The sequence below is a fragment of the Lissotriton vulgaris genome, chromosome 1_2 (genome assembly GCF_964263255.1).
Source record: "Lissotriton vulgaris chromosome 1_2, aLisVul1.2, whole genome shotgun sequence".
NCBI lineage: Eukaryota > Metazoa > Chordata > Amphibia > Caudata > Salamandridae > Lissotriton > Lissotriton vulgaris.
In genome coordinates this window covers 334,598,761-334,621,140 of record NC_141686.1, presented here as the reverse complement: position 1 = coordinate 334,621,140, position 22,380 = coordinate 334,598,761, and the positions used below count along the sequence as shown (strand labels likewise).

At 44.5% G+C, this 22,380-nt stretch overlaps 1 protein-coding gene across 1 annotated transcript in view; it reads left to right on the top strand.

The window, feature by feature from the left end:
* Positions 1 to 14,199, top strand: part of LOC147736688 (arylsulfatase A-like) — a 90,810-nt gene extending 76,611 nt beyond the window's left edge. Inside the window, exon 8 of the mRNA XM_086953427.1 lies at positions 12,363 to 14,199. Coding sequence (XP_086809553.1) covers positions 12,363 to 12,664 — 302 coding nt within the window. The 3' untranslated portion in view covers positions 12,665 to 14,199. The remainder of the gene's footprint in view (positions 1 to 12,362) is intronic.
* Positions 14,200 to 22,380: the final 8,181 nt, after the last annotated feature.

The following is a 22,380-nucleotide window of genomic DNA, read 5'->3' as shown; positions in this document are numbered from 1 at the left end:
TTATTTCTTGATTTAAGCGCTCCTACCCCCCTTTTTGATCCATCAGTGGCTCAACAGCAACTGGCTTGAAGCCAGGATAACTTTATCATAAAAGAACTCATGCACACTAATTCACTAATTAATGGGGTCATTTATTATTAGTACAATATAACTGACAAAGACTATAGGTAGAACACACCGCTTGAAAGAGAAAAGATTAAGCATAACAGGAACACTCCGCTGAAAGGGAAAAGATTAGACATAAAGTGTAAGTGTAACTAATTCAGACTACCTCACCTATTAGAAGGAAGATTTCTCTCTCTGCCTCTGGTGGGATTAGGGCTCTCTCTCTGCCTCTGGTGGGATTAGGGCTCTCTCTGTCTCTCCCTCCTTCACCACATCACCACGCCTCTGGTTCAGTTGCTCCAGCTGACAGCCTTCTTTGATGCTTTCTGCACTGCTTTCTCTCTCCTCATCTTCAGCAATCGTCTGCCTTCTTTCTCCATTCAAGAACTGCACTCTATTCTGCAGCTCCAGCAGACATCCTCTCTCTCTCTGCAAGCTGTTCTGAGCTCCAAGCTGTTCTGAGCTCCCAGCAGTTCTGTGCTCCAAGCTGTTCTGAGCACCACGCTGAACTGCACACCACGCTGAACTGAACTCCAAACTGAACTGAACACTCCTCCTCTCCTGTAGCTCGCTAATATGGATTCCTCTCCCCTCATGGAAATTTCCACCGGAGGGCTGTCTCCTACCGAATTCCTGTGCCAGCTCCCAGGCTTCCACGCAACCGCAGTGGCCATCTGCTTGTTACGTCTGGGCCCAAGAGAAAAACACATTTCTCGGATAAGAAGCAGTCCTAACTGGATTTCCCTCTAGCACAACAGCCTTAACTATAAACATTGCCTTTACCCTAAAAAGCCTCTCAGCTTCATCAAGATGGAGTCCCTCTAGCTCTAGGCCTGTAGGCCTGAAAGGGGTGAAATGCTCCTTAGCTCTGTCAGAATACCTACATAAACCATACCAATGTGTCTAATATGTCAAAGCCAATAGGCAATAGACAGGTTAAAGTCAAGAATAAAGGCATATTAAGCAGCTATCCTCTTCTAGGTCTGGAAAAAGGCTTAAAAGGGCCAACACAGGCTAAGAATACCTATACTAGATGCGAGCAAGATTAATGATCTATATCACTGCTAAATAAAGCCAAAAACTCTGCCATTACAAGCAGTTTCCCTTGTTCCTGAACTAGCACTGCCTGCAGTGAGTCCTTGACTCCTGAGCCTTAGCATTCCTTGTTCCTGAGCTGCAGAAGTTTCCCTTGTTAGCATTGCCTACAGTGCTACCTTGACTCCTGAGCTTTTGCTCAATTCTAGTTCCTGCCCCAGCACTGCATTATATGCTGCTTTGTTTTCTTGATTCCTTAACCTACTTTGTTTTCTTGGTTCCCAATCTAGTTTGCTGTCTTTCTATTCTGCTGTCTTGCTACTGTTACCTTGTATGTTTGTAATCTTCTATCTGCCAAGTGTGCCCTGTGATTTCCTTCCTTTCCTGTTAAGCACTCCTCCTTGCTAGCTCCTTGTCTATTGTGCTTGTGTTTAGTTCTACCCCCTTGCTGTTACTGCCATGCGCTTCCTGTTTGATCATCAGGATCGTTGGGCACAGCTGACTACGTAGGTGGTGTTTCTTGTTCACAGTGAGTATTGTCTTTGAGTTACATTTATAACATCACCATAAGTATAAGCTCCACAAACCCTGCATTTGCATGCATATCCTATGTGTGGGTATTTGCAGTCAGTATTTGTAACAGCAATTGTGGGTGAGAAACTTACTGAGCTTCAGTCTTACTGTGTGGAGATCCTGAGTACTATACCACACACCCCCTTTATTGTTAATGTTGTTTCATATATATGTCTTGCACGTCCATCCTGTGTGTAGTTAGTCTGAATGCTAAATTACCTCATGAGTGCCCTTCCTTTCTGAGTCTTATCTATCTAGTTCACTTGTACAGGCTTCCCCTTTGGATCCTTTTTCTCCTCTGACTTCCTGTATGTTCCTGGTCAGCCCTATGCATATTAAAATATTTGCAGAACATTAAAAAGTGTAAAGTGTACAGTGGAGACCTATTGTCGCAGCTGCAGGGCAACATAGAACATGAATGGGCCCAGCAGCTGGTTAAGGCCAAGAGGTGATGTAACAGGTTAAATATAAACCTGGTCATACCAATTCTGTCCATCAAATTAGGTACCTATGCTAAGTAAGGATCCATACCCTAGGCTGTTTTCAAGAGCATGTGATCCTCACTTGAGGTTTCATCAACTCTTTTGGTTCTCTAGCCAACAGGGCCCACTCTAGAAACAAATCCTATACCCTTTTCAGTTCTAAGAGCGACTGTGACTGGGGATTAAGAAATATTCCCGTTCTCCCAAGAGTGACAAAAGCGGCCTTCACATAGAAGTGATGAACGGTTCCATAACCCAAGGTACTTTCCCTTTAATATGGAAGAGGGCGATGGTGAAGCCGCTACTTAAGAAACCCACGCTGGACCCGGAACAGTTGAAAAATTTTAGACCTATTTCACTGTTACCCGCTCCCGCAAAAATACTTGAGTCTCACCTCAATTGCCACCTTTCCACCTTCCTTGATGCATCTGGATATCTCGATAGCTCCCAGCATGGCTTCAGGAAAGCACACAGTACGGAGTCAGCTTTGACTATGGTGGTAAACAATATCCGTATGAAGGTAGACTCTGGACAAACCACGGTGTTAGTCCTACTGGACCTCACCGCAGCGTTTGATACCCTGTCTCCCTCCATTTTAACATCTCGGTTGAGGGAGGCAGGGATTTCCGGTGCGGCTTTGAACCTTCTGCACTCCTTTTTACAGCACAGAGAGCAGAGAGTCAAGCTTGGCGAATTTCTTTTCCCTGTTAAAACCTTGCAGTGTGGGGTACCCCAAGGGTCGGCTCTTAGTCCGACCCTATTTAACATTTATGTCGCCCCCCCTTGCAAGGTTAGTAAAATCTCAGGGGATGGAAGTGGTGTCATACGCCGATGACACACAAATCATGGTGTCACTAGCCCACTCAGTTTCTACATCCGCCACCAACTTCAGGATCTGTATGCAGACAGTCTCTGACTGGATGCTTCAGAATTCCCTGAAGTTGAATGGCGACAAAACTGAGATCCTGGTCTTTGGCAAAGACGAGGATATCTGGTCCAATGAGTGGTGGCCGTCTTCATTGGGAATTTGTCCATCTCCTTCCCAATCAGCAAGAAATCTTGGCGTAATTTTCGACACCACGCTGTCCATGACTTTACAGGTTAACCGAACGGTTGCCACCTGTTGGGGGTTCATAAAAATTCTCAGGAGAATCCTTCACTATCTCTCTCTCCCAGCCCGGCAGCAGGTGGTAGTGGCATTGGTGGGTTCCAGGTTGGATTATTGTAATGCACTATATGCAGACACCAACAAGGGGCTCATCCATTGACTTCAGGTCGTACAAAATGCCGCTGCCCGATTTGTTCTGGCACTCCCTAATGCTTTTTCTGCCACTATGGCTAGAAGGACTCTCCATTGGCTCCCTATTCACCTGAGGCTCTCGTTTAAGATTCTCTGCCTAGCCTATAGAGCTTTGTCGGAAAGTTCTTCCGATCCCTTAGGCGGTCTGCTGACTCGCTATCTGCCAGGTAGATCTCTTAGATCTGCAAAGCTAAACCTACTGGTTGTACCTCGTGCCAAAAAGGTACGTTGGGGAAATAGAGCATTTTCCATCGTTGCCCCTAAACTGTGGAATTCGCTTCCCCAAGAGATCAAGACTCAGCCCTCTCTGTCCTTTTTTAAAAAGGTGCTAAAAACCTGGTGTTTCGTCAAGGCCTACCCACAATAGAAGTACTCCTGAATAGCTGGTACCTTTTGGTTATGCGCCTTGACGCCCATTGAGCTTAGTTGCGCTAAAAAAATTGTTTTTCATTTCATTTCATTTCATGAGCACTCCAGGGGATTCTAAGTGCATGATCAAGAGACAGACAGTCTCAAAGAATCTGTCTGTTTAATGAAAGTCCCTCCCTGACCCAAACCTAAACCCAACACAACAGAAGTCTAAGGGTAACTATATCATCTAGGTAACTGGTTCCAAACTCATCATGGATTAAAAAGGCTGGAGTACTTTGGGAGACCTGCACTAACCACTTTAAGAAATGGTTTTCAGCAGTTTGGATGTTATCACTCTTCATGTACCTCCAAACCTCACTAACATACAAGATCAGTGACACACATTTAGCCTGGAAAATTTTAATTAGAGCATGCAGTGACCAAGAACCCAACCTACGCGCAAAACTGGTCACTGCCCCGTTGGCCTTGACAAGCTCAGATCTCTTCCCCTCAAGCAGGGGCTTCCAATTTTTGTTCATGTCAAATAACACCCTAAATAGGGAAAGGCTGGTACCTTGGCCAAGGTATGATTGGTCACTTCAAAGATTCTAGAGCTAGTGGACCGAGTTCCAGCAACCATAACATATGATCTAGTGAAGTAATAGTGATATTGAAATATTCATATTTATTTTAAACATGTAACAATGCCGCTTCTTACCTCAACTAGGTGTGAGCGAAGGACACGGTCAGTCTGAGCAGGAGTGAGGATCTACTCTTACGGTGTCCTGATATCAATCATGATGCACGCCAGAGGGCTCACACAGGTCACAATCATGGTGCACACCCACAGGGCTAAGACAACTCACAATCAATATGGACACACAGGTGTAAGACAACTCACAATCAAGGTGCGCACAACGAGGTGTAAGACAACTCACAATCAAGATGCACAGCTAGAGGTGTAAGACACCTCACAATCAAGGTGCACACAGAGGTGTAGGACAACTCACTATCAATATGCACAGCTAGAAGTGTAAGACAACTCACAATCCTGTTACACACACACAGGTGTAAGACAACTCACAATCCTATTTCACACACACAGGTGTAAGACAACTCACAATCAATGTGCATACACAAAGGTGTAAGACAATGCACAATCAAGGTGCACACAGAGGTGTAAGACAACTTACTATCAAGATGCACAGCTAGAGGTGTAAGACAACTCACAATCCTGTTATACACACACAGATGTAAGACAACCCACAATCTTATTACAAACACACAGGTGTAAGACAACTCACAATCAAGGTGCACACACAGAGGTGTAAGACAACTCAATATCAAGGTGCACACAGAGGTATAAGACAACTCACTATCAAGATACACAGCTAGAGGTGTAAGACAACTCACAATCAAGGTGCACACAAAGGTGTAAGACGACTCACTATCAAGGTGCACACATGGAGGAGTAAGACAACTCACAATCAAGGTGCAAACAGAGGTGTAAGACAACTCACTATCAAGATGCACAGCTAGAGGTGTAAGACAACTCACAATCTTGTTACACACACCGGTGAAAGACAACTCACAATCCTTTTACACACACACAAGTGTAAGATAACTCTCAATCCTATTACAAACACAAGGTGTAAGACAACTCAAAATCCTATTACACGCACACAGAGGTGTAAGACAACTCACAATAAATATGTACACACAGGTGTAAAACAACTCACAATCATATTACACACACACAGGTGTAAGACAACTCACAAATAAGGTGCACACACAGAGGTGTAAGACAACTCACAATCCTGTTACACACACAAGAGTGTAAGACAACTCACAAATAAGGTGCGCACACAGAGGTGTGAGATAACTCACTATCAAGATGCACAGCTAGAGGTGTAAGACAACTCACAATCAAGGTGCACAGAGAAGTGTAAGACAACTCACTATCAAGATGCACTGCTAGAGGTGTAAGGCAACTCACAATAATGTACACACACACATGTAAGACAACTCACAATCAAGGTGCACAGCTAGATGTGTAAGGCAACTCACAATCAAGGTGCACAAAGAGGTGTAAGACAATTCACTATCAAGATGCACAGCTAGAGGTGTAAGACAACTCTCAATCAAGGTGCATTCAGAGGTGAAAGAAAAACTCACTATCAAGATGCACAGCTAAAAGTGTAAGATAACTCACAATCAAGGTGCACACAGAGGTGTAAGACGACTCACTATCAAGGTGCAAACACGGAGGTGTAAGACAACTCACAATCAAGGTGCACACAGAGGTGTAAGACAACTCACTATCAAGATCCACAGCTAGAGGTGGAGCACAACTCACAATCCTGTTACACACACAGGTGTAAGACAACTCAAAATCCTATTACACACACAATCCTATTACGCACAAAGGTGTAAGACAACTCACAATCCTATTACACACACACAGGTGTAATATGACTCACAATCAATGTGCACTCACAAAGGTGTAAGACAATGCACAATCAAGGTGCACACAGAGGTGTAAGACAACTTACTATCAAGATGCACAGCTTGAGGTATAAGACAACTCACAATCCTGTTATACACACACAGATGTAAGACAATCCACAATCTTATTACACACACACAGGTGTAGGACAACTCACAATCAAGGTGCACACACAGAGGTGTAAGACAAATCAGTATCAAGGTGCACACAGAGGTGTAGGGCAACTCACTATCAAGATACACAGCTAGAGGTGTAAGACAACTCACAATCAAGGTGCACACAGAGGTGTAAGACAACTCACTATCAAGGTGCACACATGGAGGTGTAAGACAACTCACAATCAAGGTGCACACAGAGGTGTAAGACAACTCACTATCAAGATGCACAGCTAGAGGTGTAAGACAACTCACAATCAAGGTGCACACAGAGGTGAAAGACAACTCACTATCAAGATGCACAGCTAGAAATGTAAGACAACTCACAATCAAGGTGCACATAGAGGTGTAAGACGACTCACTATCAAGGTGCAAACACGGAGGGGTAAGACAACTCACAATCAAGGTGCACACAGAGGTGTAAGACAACTCACTATCAAGATCCACAGCTAGAGGTGGAAGACAACTCACAATCCTGTTACACACACAGGTGTAAGACAACTCAAAATCCTACTACACACACACAGATGTAAGACAACTCACAACCCTATTACACACACAGGTGTAAGACAACTCACAATCCTATTACACACACACAGGTGTAAGACAACTCACAATCAATATGTACACACAGGTGTGAGACAACACAATCAAGGTGTTCACATAGAGGTTAAAGACAACTCACAATCAGGGTGCACACAGAGGTGTAAGACAACTCACTATCAAGATGCACAGCTAGAGGTGTAAGACAACTCACTATCAAGATGCACAGCTAGAGGTGTAAGACAACTCACAATCCTGTTACACACACATAGGTGTAAGACAACTCACCATCCTGTTACACACACACAGGTGTAAGACAACTCACAATCCTGTTACACACACACACACAGATGTAAGACAACTCACAATCAAGGTGCACACACAAAGGTGTAAGACAATTCACTCTCAAGATGCACAGCTAGAGGTTGTGACGACCGGATTTGCGGACCAGATAGAATCAGACTAGAACACCAACAATCCAGCCGAAACGTAACCATCTCCCTCCTCAGGACCCATTTATCCAGGCACCTGGGTACCTACCTGAGGATGGGGAATTAGCAATATACAAGCTCATATCATCAAAAACACCACTAAATCTATAGGATTACTTGGAATACTCACTGATTACTAAGGACTTCCATGCTCTACACCACACTCATACCTTATAGTCTCGCTGCAACTCAGACCCAGACTATGCTACCCTCCTACTCATAGTGAAGGGGGCAGTTCCGATAACTTACCATTACACACTGATCACAATCAGTGCTCGCGGAAGCCACAATCCTGTGGGTATACGCACTGTGTCCTCCCAGTGCTCTCATTATTTCCTACATATACAAGCCACAATCCTGTGGGTATACACACGACCACAATCAGTGCTCTCATTATTTCCTACATACACAAGCCACAATCCTGTGGGTATACAAACTGACCACAATCAGTGCTCTCTCTAATTATATACTTACACAAGCCACAATCCTGTGGGTATACACACTGACCACAATCAGTGCTCTCACTAATGCCACTCTCTCTCTAGTGGCAATCTCTGTCCTATGAATACCTTCAGCTCTCTCTCTCTCTGTTGGGAAGTTTCTCTCATACATCAAATATCTACTGGGGATGTCTCATATACAATTGTTATATTTTATGTGGTACACAAGAATGGCCAAATCACAATATGCAAAGGTTATTATCAAATACAAGTGCTCCTCTTGCTCAGTTACCATTTACCTGGACGGGAGATGCATCCGTTCACATAACAGCATCTGACTAGAAGAAAGGTTAACCTTATTATGAATAATAATACCTGCACAATGGCTCACTAAGAGCTGGGGTTACTATATGCAAAGGTTATTCCCTGATTTAGGCGCTCCTTCTCCCTTTTGATCCATCAGTTACCATTAGCATCTGGCTAGAAGAAAGGTTCACTTTATCATAAGGAAACAATAATTGCACAACTGTTCACTAAGAACTGGGGTTCCTTTATTATTATAACATCACAATAACTAGCAATCTAGACATAGCCTGAAAGTAAAGGGGAATAGACACATACACAGATCTGCGGGGTCTCTTTATTATGATGGAAAGCTTTAGTACTAACACATCCACATGTAACTAACAGGAACTGTAGATAGCTAAAAAGGGAATGGATTACAACAGACTGCACACCGCTGAAAGAAAAGGATTATTCAGTGTAACACTACAATAGGGAATCTAGCTTAGGAAATAAAGAACAAGATTAATGATTAAGTGTAAAGCAAACTAGTTTAGAATACCTCACCCTATTAGAAAGGAATGTTTCTCTCTTTCTGGTGGAATCAGGCTCTCTCTCTCCCTCCGTCACCACGGCTTCACTCCACTGGCTCAACTGCTCCAGCTGGCAGCTACAACTCCTCCATCTGACTGGTAACTGCTTTAATGCATTCTGATAAACTGGCAGCTCCAGCTGACAGTTCCAACTTCATTCCAAGATTCATCTGACTGCTCTCTCCAGCTCCAGCAACCATCTGAACTCTACCATTCCAAGAATCAACTGCACTGAACTGTTCCAAAGACCAACTGCCACTCCGCCTCTTCTGCACTTCGCTAATATGGAATGCTCTCCTCTAGTGGAAAGTTCCAGCCAGTAGCCTCCTCCCACCAAATCCATGTACCAGGCTCCTTGCTCCAGACGCTCTCACAGTGATCAGCTGCTTGTTTCGTCTAGAGACTTGAGCCCAGGGACACTTCTTGATAAGATTCAGCTCCGGCTGGTTCTCTCTAGTTTGCAAAGAGCGAACAACACCTCATAACTAAAACATCACCTTTACCCTGCAAGCATCTCAGTCTGCAGAGGCAGAAAGCAAAATTGAGTCTCTCTGGTTCTGGGCCTTGTAGGCCCGAAAAGGATGAAATAGACACTTAGCTCTATCAGAGTACATACACAAACCATACCAAAATGTAATATAAAGTCAGGACTACAGGATCCACCCTCTACTACAGGTAGGATGATGAAAGGACACATAATTATGTCAAAGCCAATAGGCAATAGATGGATTAGAGTCAGGAATAAGGAATCTATCATCATATAAAGCGGCCATCCTCTAGTTTATGCTTCTAGGTCTGAAAAGAGGCCTAAAAGGACCAAAAACAAGCTAAGAATAGGGATCCAGGATGGTAGCAAGCTTAAAGTCACCATCACTCAGAAATAGAGCCAAAAACCCGGTCACTACAGAGGTGTAAGACAATTCACTATCAAGATGCACAGCTAGAGGTGTAAGACAACTCACAATCCTGTTACACACACACACAGGTGTAAAACAACTCACAATCAATGTGCACAAAGAGGTGTAAGACAACTCACTATGAAGATGCACAGCCAGAGGTGTAAGACAACTCACAATCAAGGTGCACACAGAGGTGTAATACAACTTTCTATCAAGATGCATAACTAGAGGTGTAAAACAACTCACAATCCTGTTATACACACACAGATGTAAGACAACCCACAATCCTATTACACACACACAGGTGTAGGACAACTCACAATCAAGTTGCACACACAGAGGTGTAAGACAATTCAGTATCAAGGTGCACACAGAGGTGTAAGACAACTCACTATCAAGATACACAGCTAGAGGTGTAGGACAACTTACAATCAAGATGTAAGACAACTCACTATCAAGGTGCACACATGGAGGTGTAAGACAACTCACAATCAAGGTGCACACAGAGGTGAAAGACAACTCACTATCAAGATGCACGGCTAGAAGTGTAAGACAACTAACAATCAAGGTGCACACAGAGGTGTAAGATGACTCACTATCAAGGTGCAAACACGGAGGTGTAAGACAACTCACAATCAAGGTGCACACAGAGGTGTAAGACAGCTCACTATCAAGATCCACAGCTAGAGGTGGAAGACAACTCACAATCCTGTTACACACACCGGTGTAAGACAACTCAAAATCCTATTACACACACACAGATGTAAGACAACTCACAATCCTATTGCACACACAGGTGTAAGACAACTCACAATCCTATTACACACACACAGGTGTAAGACAACTCACAATCAATATGTACACACAGGTGTGAGACAACACAATCAAGGTGTGCACATAGAGGTGTAAGACTACTCACATTCAGGGTGCACACACAGGTGTAAGACAACTCACAATCAAGGTGCACACAGAGGTGTAAGACAACTCACTATCAAGATGCACAGCTCGAGGTGTAAGACAACTCACAATCCTGTTACACACACATTGGTGTAAGACAACTCACCGTCCTGTTACACACACACAGGTGTAAGACAACTCACAATCCTGTTACACACACACAGATGTAAGACAACTCACAATCAAGGTGCACACACAGAGGTGTAAGACAATTCACTCTCAAGATGCACAGCTATAGACGTAAGACAACTCACTATCAAGATGCACAGCTAGAGGTGTAAGACAACTCACAATCCTGTTACACACATACACAGGTGTAAAACAACTCACAATCAAGGTGCACAAAGAGTTGTAAGACAACTCACTATCAAGATGCACAGCCAGAGGTGTAAGACAACTCACAATGAAGGTGCACACAGAGGTGTAAGACAACGCACTATCAATGTGCACACAGAGGTGTAAGACAACTCACTATCAAGGTGCACACAAAGAGGTGTAAGGCAACTCACAATCAAGGTGCACACAGAGGTTTAAGACAACTCACTATCAAGATGCACAGCTAGAGGTGTAAGACAACTTACAATCCTGTTACACACACACAGGTGCAAGACAACTCACAATCCTGTTACACACACACAGGTGTAAGACAACTCACAATCAATGTGCACACACAGAGGCATAAGACAACTCATAATCGAGGTGCACACAGAGAGGTGTAAGGCAACTCACAATTAGGGTGCACACAGAATAAATATTAAACAAATCATTATCAAGAAGAAGAGCCAGAGGTGTAGGACACTCACAATCAAGGTGCACACACAGAGGTCTAAGACAACTCATTAGTAAGGTGCAGACTCAGAGGTTTCAGACAACTTACAATCAATGTGCGCATTCAGAGTACTCAAAAGCAGTCCTGAGTATTTGTAATCAAATTCTGGCCGTGGTGCATCGTGCACACTCACTGTGAAGTATTCCTCTCATTATCAATTCATGAACTTGTTTGAAATGAAGAGAATGTGAAGATGTTTTTAAATTTGAGGCATGGTAGCAAGCACATGTAGTATGGCGTTTACGGCACTGAGGACAACTTGTGTATTGCTTTGGACAGAAAAGAAAATGTTGTTGCCTGTCAGTGGTAAGCTTAACAGCAGTGAGTCTGAGTTTGGTCTCAGGAAGTTCAACAAATGATACAGAGGGTTTTTTCATTACTCAAGGTATTATCAACCTTAGCGATAAGTAGCTCTCCGATGTGAACTCACAAACAAATACTGTGACACAAACTAAAGATACACTGGCAAAAGATAAACCCCCAAACTCTGGAAAGCCCGGCCAAATATCTCTCGAGGGATAATTGGAAACTGAATTTCCACTTACTTGCTTGTGGCCTGTCACTGAGTCTTTGGAAGGTATGGCTCCTGTTCAGTGCTCCCCATTAAGGTTCCTAGCATTTAGGGCAGCACCACAGATTAACTTACACAGCCTGCCCTTTCAGTGGCAGGGAAGATGTAACCAGAGTCTGCCATGAAGTGATGCATTCGATCCTGCTGTCCTACTGCATGTGAAGATCAGTGTACACTAAAGGCCCTGTAGCTCTGAAGTAATACTCTATGGTTTGTAAACCATCCTTTTATTAATCTTGTTTTGTTCCAGGGGCAAAGAACAGTGAAGGACCACCAGATCAAGACTGCTATCAATCAGCTAATCTAACGTCCCACAACCCTCCTCTTCTCTATGACTTGGAATCAGACCCATCTGAAAACTACAACCTCCTGGCAGGCGAGCAGAGGGAGAAGTACGTTCACCTCCTGAAGGAGATCTGGCTGGAGAAGGCACACTTTGATGAGCAGATGGACTTTGCTGAGAGTCAGTTCAAAAAAGGTAGAGACCCTAGTCTGGAGCCATGCTGCAATCCCAGCTGTTCACCCAAACCAGCCTGCTGTAAGTGCCTGTGATCAACACTCCGACTCAAGCCTTGCCGTGGGAGTGGCGGCCTTCCCAAGATATTCAGATTGGTTGTGCCCAAGATCACAAAAAAGCCTTGATACTTACCTTAATATTCACTGTCCACTCAAGCCTTTGGGGTGTAGGGGGTCCATGAAAAACACTCAAGAATAATTCAGTTGTCAGCGCCTGAATCCATGGTGTTGCACTAGGGCCTGACCTAAGCCATCCACTGGGCTGTGCCCATCACCCCCACCCAAGACTCTCACTATAACCCTGCTTTCTTATCCAAGCCATGCCATATATGGTGCCTGGAATTACAATTTATCCTGGCACGCGGCAGAAAACAGCAGATGTTCACAAGCAACATCCAGTTGTTGGTGCTTGTGATCTCAACTCACACTGAAGCCTTGAAAAATATGTCACTTCCTTGAAAGATCTCTCATATCCTGGAAGTTCTATCACTACCTTGGAGGATATATCTTTTCCTGAAAGATCTATTACATCCTGAAAGATCTGTCACTTCCTTGAAATATTTACCACTTCCAAAATGATCTATTACATCCCGAAAGACCTGTCACTTCCTTGAACGAACTGTCACTTCTTGAAAAATCTATTATTTCCTTGAAGAATCTCTCCCTTCCTGGAAGTTCTATCACTTCCTTGAAGGACACATATGTTCTGAAAGATCTATCACTTCTTGAAAGATCCATCAGTTCTTGAAAGAATGATCACTTTTTGAAAGATCTATCTCTTCCTTGAAAGAACTGTCACTTCTTGAAAGATCTATCACGTCCAAAAGCCTTTGATTATCCTTAAATTGTGCTGGGGCTAAAACATTGCCAAACAATTTTTTATATTCTGAAATTTTTTCCAGTGCTGGCACCTTGGTGCTACACAATACCTGTGTGGGGAGTTGAGAAAAGCCAGAGCTAACTATCTAGAAGGGGTTAGAAGGAGATCCAGTGCAAATTAATTAACACCTTGTACAAGTTAGAATCATAGAAGTGATAAAAACTGACTTAAAATTGTCAAATCATGATTTATTTTCCAGTACAAAAGTAATTTGGAAAGTAGCCCTAACTAATGCAACGTGGTGCTGTGCTCTGCTTTGCTTTACTTAGCATTAAGGGATGTAATTTAGTTGCTGCTCTGAGTTGCATTAAAATGTCCTAAATCTGCCCCATTTGGTTTCATATAGCGAGAACAATAGTAGTATATATATATTTTTATATATGAGCACACGAAAGAGACACTTTGGCATTATTACGCCATCTCGGTTGGCTGTCTCTGTTGGCACACTGACCTTCTAACCTAAAAACTGACCATAAATCACAGAAGCCCCAACATCTGCTGTAAAAAGTTCCTTTCTGTGGAACTGACAGACACCTGCTGTGGTGTGGTAAACGCGGTACAAAAGGGGGTGGTAATGGACGGAGCATCTGAATCAATCAAACACTCACACCCAGTCAAAAGATCTGGGTTTAATCCATCACCGTTCTTTAGCCCACTCTGCCACCCCAGTTCAGACATGGCTATATGCAAATCAGTCTGACCCTGTGCCTCATGGGAACAGTCCAGCCCGAACTGCCAAGCCATGTCTTCCAAGGACCGGAAACAAGCTTCCGAGTACTGGTTTCTGGCATTCCAGCCGTCTTCAGCCCGGCTTGCTTGAATCCAGTGGCAAAGTGAGCAAGGGACTCACGTCTGAGCATACCCTGCCACACTTATGGCGGCCAAAAGCGGTACAAAAGGGGGTGGTGATGGACGGAACATCTGAATCAATCAAACACTCACACCCAGTCAAAAGATCTGGGTTTAATCCATTACCGTTCTTTAGCCCACTCTGCCACCCCAGTTCAGACATGGCCATATGCAAATCAGTCTGACCCTGTGCCTCATGGGAACAGTTCAGCCTGAACTGCCACGCCATGTCTTCCCTGGACCGGAAACAAGCTTCCGAGGACCGGTTTCTGGCATTCCAGCCGTCTTCAGCCCGGCTTGCTTGAATCCAGTGGCAAAGTGAGCAAGGGACTCACGTCTGAGCATACCCTGCCACACTTATGGCGGCCAAAAGTGGTACAAAAGGGGGTGGTGATGGACGGAGCATCTGAATCAATCAAACACTCACACCCAGTCAAATGATCTGGGTTTAATCCATCACCATCCTCGGAAGCTTGATTCCTGTCCAGGGAAGGCATGGCTTGGCAGTTCGGGCTGGACTGTTCCCTTGAGGCACAGGGTCAGACTGCTTTGCATATGGCCATGTCTGAACTAGGGTGGCAGAGTGGGCTAAAGAACGGTGATGGATTAAACCCAGATCTTTTGACAGGGTGTGAGTGTTTGATTGGTTCAGATGCTCCGTCCATCACCACCCCCTTTTGTACCGCTTTTGGCCGCCATAAGTGTGGCAGGGTATGCTCAGACGTGAGTCCCTTGCTCACTTTGCCACTGGATTCAAGCAAGCCGGGCTGAAGACGGCTGGATTGCCAGAAACTGGTCCTCTGAAGCTTGTTTCTGGTCCAGGGAAGGCATGGCTTGGCAGTTCGGGCTGGACTGTTCCCATGAGGCACAGATTCAGACTGATTTGCATATGGCCATGTCTGAACTGGGGTGGCAGAGTGGGCTAAAGAACGGTGATGGATTAAACCCAGATCTTTTGACTGGGTGTGAGTGTTCGATTGGTTCAGATGCACCGTCCATCACCACCCCCTTTTGTACTGCTTTTGGCTACCATAAGTGTGGCAGGGTATGCTCAGACGTGAGTCCCTTGCTCACTTTGCCACTGGATTCAAGCAAGCCGGGCTGAAGATGGTTGGAATGCCAGAAACTGGTCCTCGGAAGCTTGTTTCCGGTCCAGGGAAGGCATGGCTTGGCAGTTCGGGCTGGACTGTTCCCATGAGGCACAGGGTAAGACTGATTTGCATATGGCCATGTCTGAACTGGGGTGGCAGAGTGGGCTAAAGAACGGTAATGGATTAAACCCAGATCTTTTGACTGGGTGTGAGTGTTTCATTGGTTCAAATGCTCCTTCCATCACCACCCCCTTTTGTACCGTGGTGTGGTAAACACCTGCAGTCTGTGGCTTTCTTCCGGATATGGACTCTGGGTGGGGGGTCCATGGCTCTTCACTGGAACCCAGAAAGGGAATTTATGTTGCTTGCACTAAGCTTGACAAAAACACTATCTTTTAGAGTATCTATCATAAAACTCAAATTGGTTTTTAAGAGGGTTTAAATCTACACCCAAAAGCTTTGCAGCAATAGGGTATATTCAGTGATGAATAACATGTAGTAAATTAAATATATGTATATTAAAAATGATTTATGGAGAAATATAGATTTAAGGAATTTATTGTATGACCTGAAATATAATTGTGCAGATCGTGCAAAGCTTCGTGGTGGGGCACCTGGCTTTAACTTGACCTAGGATAGCCCAGGGCCACAGACCTTAGATATTGTTATATATCTCCGTACAGTAGCAGAGACTCACATTACAGTGGATGTAGATTTACTTGGGTCTCATTAGAATTCTTAGAACCTGGGAGCCATGTTGGCTGGAGCATGCATGTCTCAAATATCGTTTCTTTTCAACATCTGACATGGACTCGTGCATTTCCGTTCTCATGAAGCACGGGAGAATATTCCTTGATGTATCTACTTCATCAATTATTATTAACATTATCATTTGTTAGGCGCTATGAATCATCCCAGAGGGGGTCTCTCAATGAGCTAATCAATCAAGGAGCTAATTCTACACCCTGAACTGTGAGATGATGCAGTAGGGGTGTGACACTCCCTGACATGGATTTTTGCAAGAAATCTTATAACAGATGATACCCTAGAGCTGGGGCATAACATTTTCACTTTCCCAACGCTATGCCAGCTGTTCCTTAGCAATGCTTTTCAATGCGTACTTCCTCTTTTTGACGAGGCATTCAACCAGCTCTTTGTTTTTGGATGAACTTCCTGATTGTGATGCAGACTGGCTTCAGAGGATTCTAAATGTCTTTGGATTTATGGCTCAATTCCGGTGGACTCAGCTTTACCTGTCGAACAAGAATAGACTTTGATATAATACTGCTAAACCCTTATTGTGGGGTATGTTCCAAACTGCAGCGTGTATACATGGAGATAGACCCTTCTATCTGACACCGTAGCCCTGAAGAAGTTCCTTCATAGGAACGAAACGCGTTGGCTGAAGGCCATTTTAAAACTTTGAAACAAATAAAGAAAACGGCTGGACTCATTTGGATGACTCCGACTCCTTTCCTGGAGCACCTTCCTTTTTCACGAAAAGGATAGACATTGATTTGAGATAGACTTTTTTATTTAGCTAATGGACATTGCCCTAGAGACTTTAACCATCTCAAATTAGATTAGTGAAGTATATTCTTGTTAGGTCCTGGAGGCTTCTCCTCTATCTACGGGTAGTAGGAATCTGTACCTCTGTATGTCTGTTTGATTCATTTGTCACAAAAGCTGAAAGCTTTGATTATATTGATTGTGTTTCTAACTGCAATTTCGAAAATAGTCCTGATAATGACAAATTTTGTATTTTAAAACAATTAACAACTGAATACTGGCCTGTGACTCTATGTCATTTTACTACACTGTCCAAATCTCTTGTGAGTTAGAGGGAGAGGGTTCTATGTGGTGAGTGGTACTTCTACTATCTTTCATCTTAGAAAAGGTCCATTAGAGAAGGTGTGGGGCAAAGCAGAATAGGTCTGAGTAACTCTGTCCGCAGGCGGCTCAGTACGGCCAGAGAAGTGGAGAAGAAAATAAAGCTTTATGCTTCCCCATAGAAAATAAAAATTATAGAAAGGAAAATCTCTAACAACTACATACAAACACTATTTTCACAGAATCTCTAATGTTTTTATTTCTTTTAATTCCTTCATACTCATGTGAGATCTGTAATGTAATATAAAAGTCATTTCTAAAGCACTCTGTTACTCCGTAGACTGTCCTGGCATTATATTCCATATAGGTACCCTGATATAGGACCAGGTAACATCATAACCCTTCACCTATATTCTTTCCTACATTACACTTATAACGGTTTACAATGACTAACCTTTTACCTAGATACAACACGGCATTCAGAACGCAGGTATTCCTTAGTTCGAAATCTTATACATTATACACAAGGGTTCTTGGAAGCACAGTAGGACTGCCATCTCATGTATAATATCTATGTAATGTTCATGCCTGATGTCATCCTAAAACCGACACAGTAATACAGTGAGGTAGGACCCCTGGGTAGACCTTTGGGTATATATACATCTCTTCTTGCTAAGATAGAACAGAGGAGTCCGAGACTTCCCGGGCGAGAAACTGTCCAGAGACGCTGAGATTCCTGCATGCAGACACTTCAGCTGGCAGTGGTCTATCATCCCTCGCAGGGTGTCCAACTCGAGACTGGGACAAGGTCCCACAGTCTCTCACTTCAGGTAATGGGTTTGACTTTATCCTAGTGGATTATAGTCTTAACACCTACATACATGCTAGGTACACTTAGGTACATCTAGTTAGGGAGGCATCGTAGGAGTACGCATCTTTTTATCGTGTATTTTATATACTTGAATGTATTCATGATTACTTCAAGATGGTAGAACATTACCATCCATTTACCTTTATAATACTGCTGATCATTTATATCTTTATCTGTCTAATGTTTATTATAGCCCCTCTATTTACACCTGCATAACATCTGTTCAATAAATACTTATTGAAAACTCCCAGCCTGTTTATTCTGTTTACCTCTCGGATACAGACTAAGTAAGCACGAGTGACTGAACGAAAAGGAGTATAATGTTTCTACGGTCCTGAGGGATCAGGGTTGTCATGTTCGATGGTTGCCAAGAACAGTATTCTCCTTGGTAAGAAGAGATTCTAGTGGCACTGTGAGCTAGCTAATACAGAGAGGCTAACGTACCCGGTGGGGGTGATCAGAGTCAGTCTGACACCAATCCTGCAGTGTTTGCTGTCTGAACGCGCATATCCTGTATAGTTTTATAGGAACTACATGACACTGGTGTTCTAGAATCCTCTTGCCGTCAGCATGAAATAAATCAGATAATCATTGTCATCTAAGAGGCCTGCTGTTGCTTTTGGCGCTTGTAAACAGGGAGCTTGTCTTGGAGTTATCCATGTATTTCCAGTTCTCTGCTCAAGATGCCAATACCCTCTTCATTCCGTACTTCTATGAGGACCTCCTGATGGGATAACGCTTCCCCTGAAATTCCTTGCGGAGAACTCTGCAGACTCAGAGTACTGCCAGTGCTATCCAGCCATCCCCAGCTTTCCAGATGAGGGTATACGAATGGCTGCCACACCGGCCACGCGGTTCTACAGAGAAGCCATTGACAGCAGTGCGTTGACGCTTTGTGGGGACGTATTTCGCGTTTGCTCCTACTACATTTGGGTATTTGGATTTTCCTGCTAACTGTGTTGTTTTCAGGCCCTTTGATATTTTCTGTAGCAGTCTGATTAGCCCATTGCAATACCATTTCTTTAACACATCATGGCACTGACTTTTAAAGCCTTTGCGCTGTCCTTGGATCAGGTAAGGCAACGCAAGGACAACACAAAGGCTTCAGTAATAGTTACAAAGCTTCACAAGGAGGAATTTGTACCGTCTTGCACGGCTTTGTAAACAAATATAACACAACGTAGTGGCTTGCACTACATTTCATTACATTTCTATATGGGAGGCGTTCCCATGAGATAAAACAAACCCATCCAACTACAGATTAATAGCTCCTATTGACTCGGAATCCAAATATTATGCATCATTAAAATTGGAAGATATAATAGAGTGGTCTAATTCTGAGAACTTGATCCCACCACAACAAGCGGGATTTCGGAAAGGCTGTGGTATGCTAATTAATATGACCACAGTAGCATCCATTGCGGAAAAGAGCAAACGCCAAAAGAAGAAACTGCAACTCTGCTTTATAGATCTGAAAGCAGCTTTTGACTGGGTTGATCAACCACTTCTATGGATTAAATTACGACAGTGGGGTATTTATTTATTTATTTAAAATATTTATAGAGCGCGGCTGTCACCTGGCAGGTATCCTGGCGCTGGTAGCTACTCCTGGGGGTTTTTGCCAGGGGGGGGGGGGGGGGGGGGGATTGACTGTGGCTGGCCGGTCTAAAGGGGTGGAGGAAAGAGCCATGTTTTAATTTGTTTCCTGAAAGGGAGGAGATGGGGGATTTGGCGGATATCGACAGGCAGACTGTTCCACAGCTTGGCTGCGGCTACTCTGAACGATCTTCCCCCAGTCCTGGCCTTCTTACATCTGGGCACTCTCACAAGGCAGGCAGTTGTGGACCTGAGTGTTCTGGTGGGGGTATACCAAGAGAACAGCCGTTGAAGAGGTCTGGGTCCTGCACCATGAAGTGCCTTAAAGACCAGGCAGAGGGCCTTGAAGGCAACGCGTTGCTTCAAAGGCAGCCAGTGCAGCTTGGCCAGTGCAGCGGTGGCCGAGGATCTCCTGGTCCAGCCAAGAGCCAGTTTGGCTGCTGCCGACTGAACTCGTTGGAGTCTGTCCAGTAGTGTCGCAGGAGATTCAAGCAGCAGAGCATTACAGTAGTCGAGGCGACTAAGAATAGTACACCTGACTACTAGTGCTCTGGCGGAGGCAGGTAGCAAAGGCAAGACCTTGCGCAGTGAGCGCATAAGGCCAGAGCAAGTAGCGACCGTTCTTGAGACCTGCGTTTCCATGCTCAGTTGGTGGTTTAGCATGACGCCCAGGTTGCGAACAGTGGTGACAGGTGGCGGGTTGTTGGAGTTTTCCGGGGGCCAGAACTCAGCGGGCAGAGGGCGGGGTATGCGACTCGCAGGACAGAACAGCACCTCGGTTTTCGAGGCGTTGATCTGAAGGGAGTTCTGGTGCAACCAGCTCGCAGTGTCTCTTAGACACTCATGGAAGGCATGCAAAGAGATGGAATCTTCGCCTTCCCAAGAGAAGAGGAGCTGGGTATCGTCCACATAGTTTACTGTGGTCATGTTGTGTGATTTAATTAACGTGACCAGTGGTTTCAAGTAAACATTAAAAAGAATCGGACTGATAGAGGAGCCCTGGGGAACACCGTGAGGGACAGGGGAAAAGACCGACTGGAAGGGGGGGAGGGATACGGCCTGTTTTCTTTCGCTGAGGTAGGAGTGAAACCAGATCAGGGCCGTGCCGTCGATCCCTGCCTCTCTCAGCCGCTCGAGCAGAATCCCATGATTAACAGTATCGAATGCGGCAGACAGGTCTAATAAAATCAGGGCCACGGCTTGGCCCCTGTCTGCGCGCATTCGAAGCTCCTCCATGGCAGTGAGCACAGCAGTTTCAGTGCCATGGGCTGGGCGAAAACCAAATTGGAATTCGTCCAGAATGTGGTGCTGCTCAAGGTGGGCCGAGAGGCATTTACTGACCCAGCGTTCGAGTATTCAAGAAACAATCTAAGAGCAATCGAATCACTATACACAGATGCATGGATTCAGATTAAGGTAGAGGATGGGACCAAAATATAAAGAAAAATACCAACTGCCAGGGGTCTTAAGCAAGGATGTGTGCTAGCGCCACATCTGATCAACCTCTTTACAGCGGACTTATCAACCCAACTAGATCAAGTCAATTCGCATGCCCTAAGGCTTGGTTCACTAACGATATCCCATCTATTATATGCTGATGACATTGTGCTGCTGAGTCATACAGAAATTTGACTCCAAAGATTAATAAAAGAAACTGTGGTATACACAAAACTAAAAACCATTTGTATTGGGAATAATCCACATGCTGCACTAAAGATCAGGTTGGGCAATGTAACCATAGAAGAAGTCAGTGTTTATAAATATTTAGTGTAGGAAGGTGGATATCTGACTATGGTTACCCCCAAACTTTTTGCCTGGTGTTTAGCTGGTTTTTGACTTAGTTGGCCTGGGATCCTGCTATTCAGGGCCCCAGGCTGATTGCTCTCTCCTTAAAATGGACTCCATGTACCTTAGGTGCATAACACAATTGGAATTGGTTCACCTTATAGGCCCCTGTAACAGTGTACCATAGGTACCCAGGGCATAGGTGTAGCCAAGGCCTACCAGGGGCTGCAGCATGTATTGTGCCACCCCTGGCCTGGCCTCCATATTTGACACAACTGGCTGATCACTCAGCTGGGGTAAGTTGGTGTAATCACCTCTTACTTAGGTACAGTATGCCTGTGCCTAACCCTAAACTGGACACATATGTTCCTATCAGCCACTCCTATGGAAGGCCTCATCAATCCTGGAGGCAGAGTGCTTGGAAATATGTGAGATGGTGCTCTGGCATGAGCTGAGCCTGTCTGCAGCTGTCGGGAACCACTCCCTAAGCTGTTCCGGGATATTGCCATACCATATACTCTTAAGTGCATTATAATCCTCGCGGTTAAATGCTATCTTTGGTTTGGCTTTATCAAAACATGTCGAGTAAGGTGTCATACGAATTGGAATACTATCCCCTCGCCAATTCTGGCGACGGGGATAGCATTCCACCCTTCTAGAGGGACACGACATGTGCGTAGCCTTAACCCCGGTTAAAGTTAAACAGAGCCTCAGCTTCACAAAATGGACGCTGCCACCACAGACACAAGTCTGGCCTCCTGCTGCTGACCGAAACTCGGCAGATGGTGGCCTGGACAAAGGGTTTCCTGCCTTGGGAGGTGCGAGCACCACCCCAGACAGGATTTTGTGT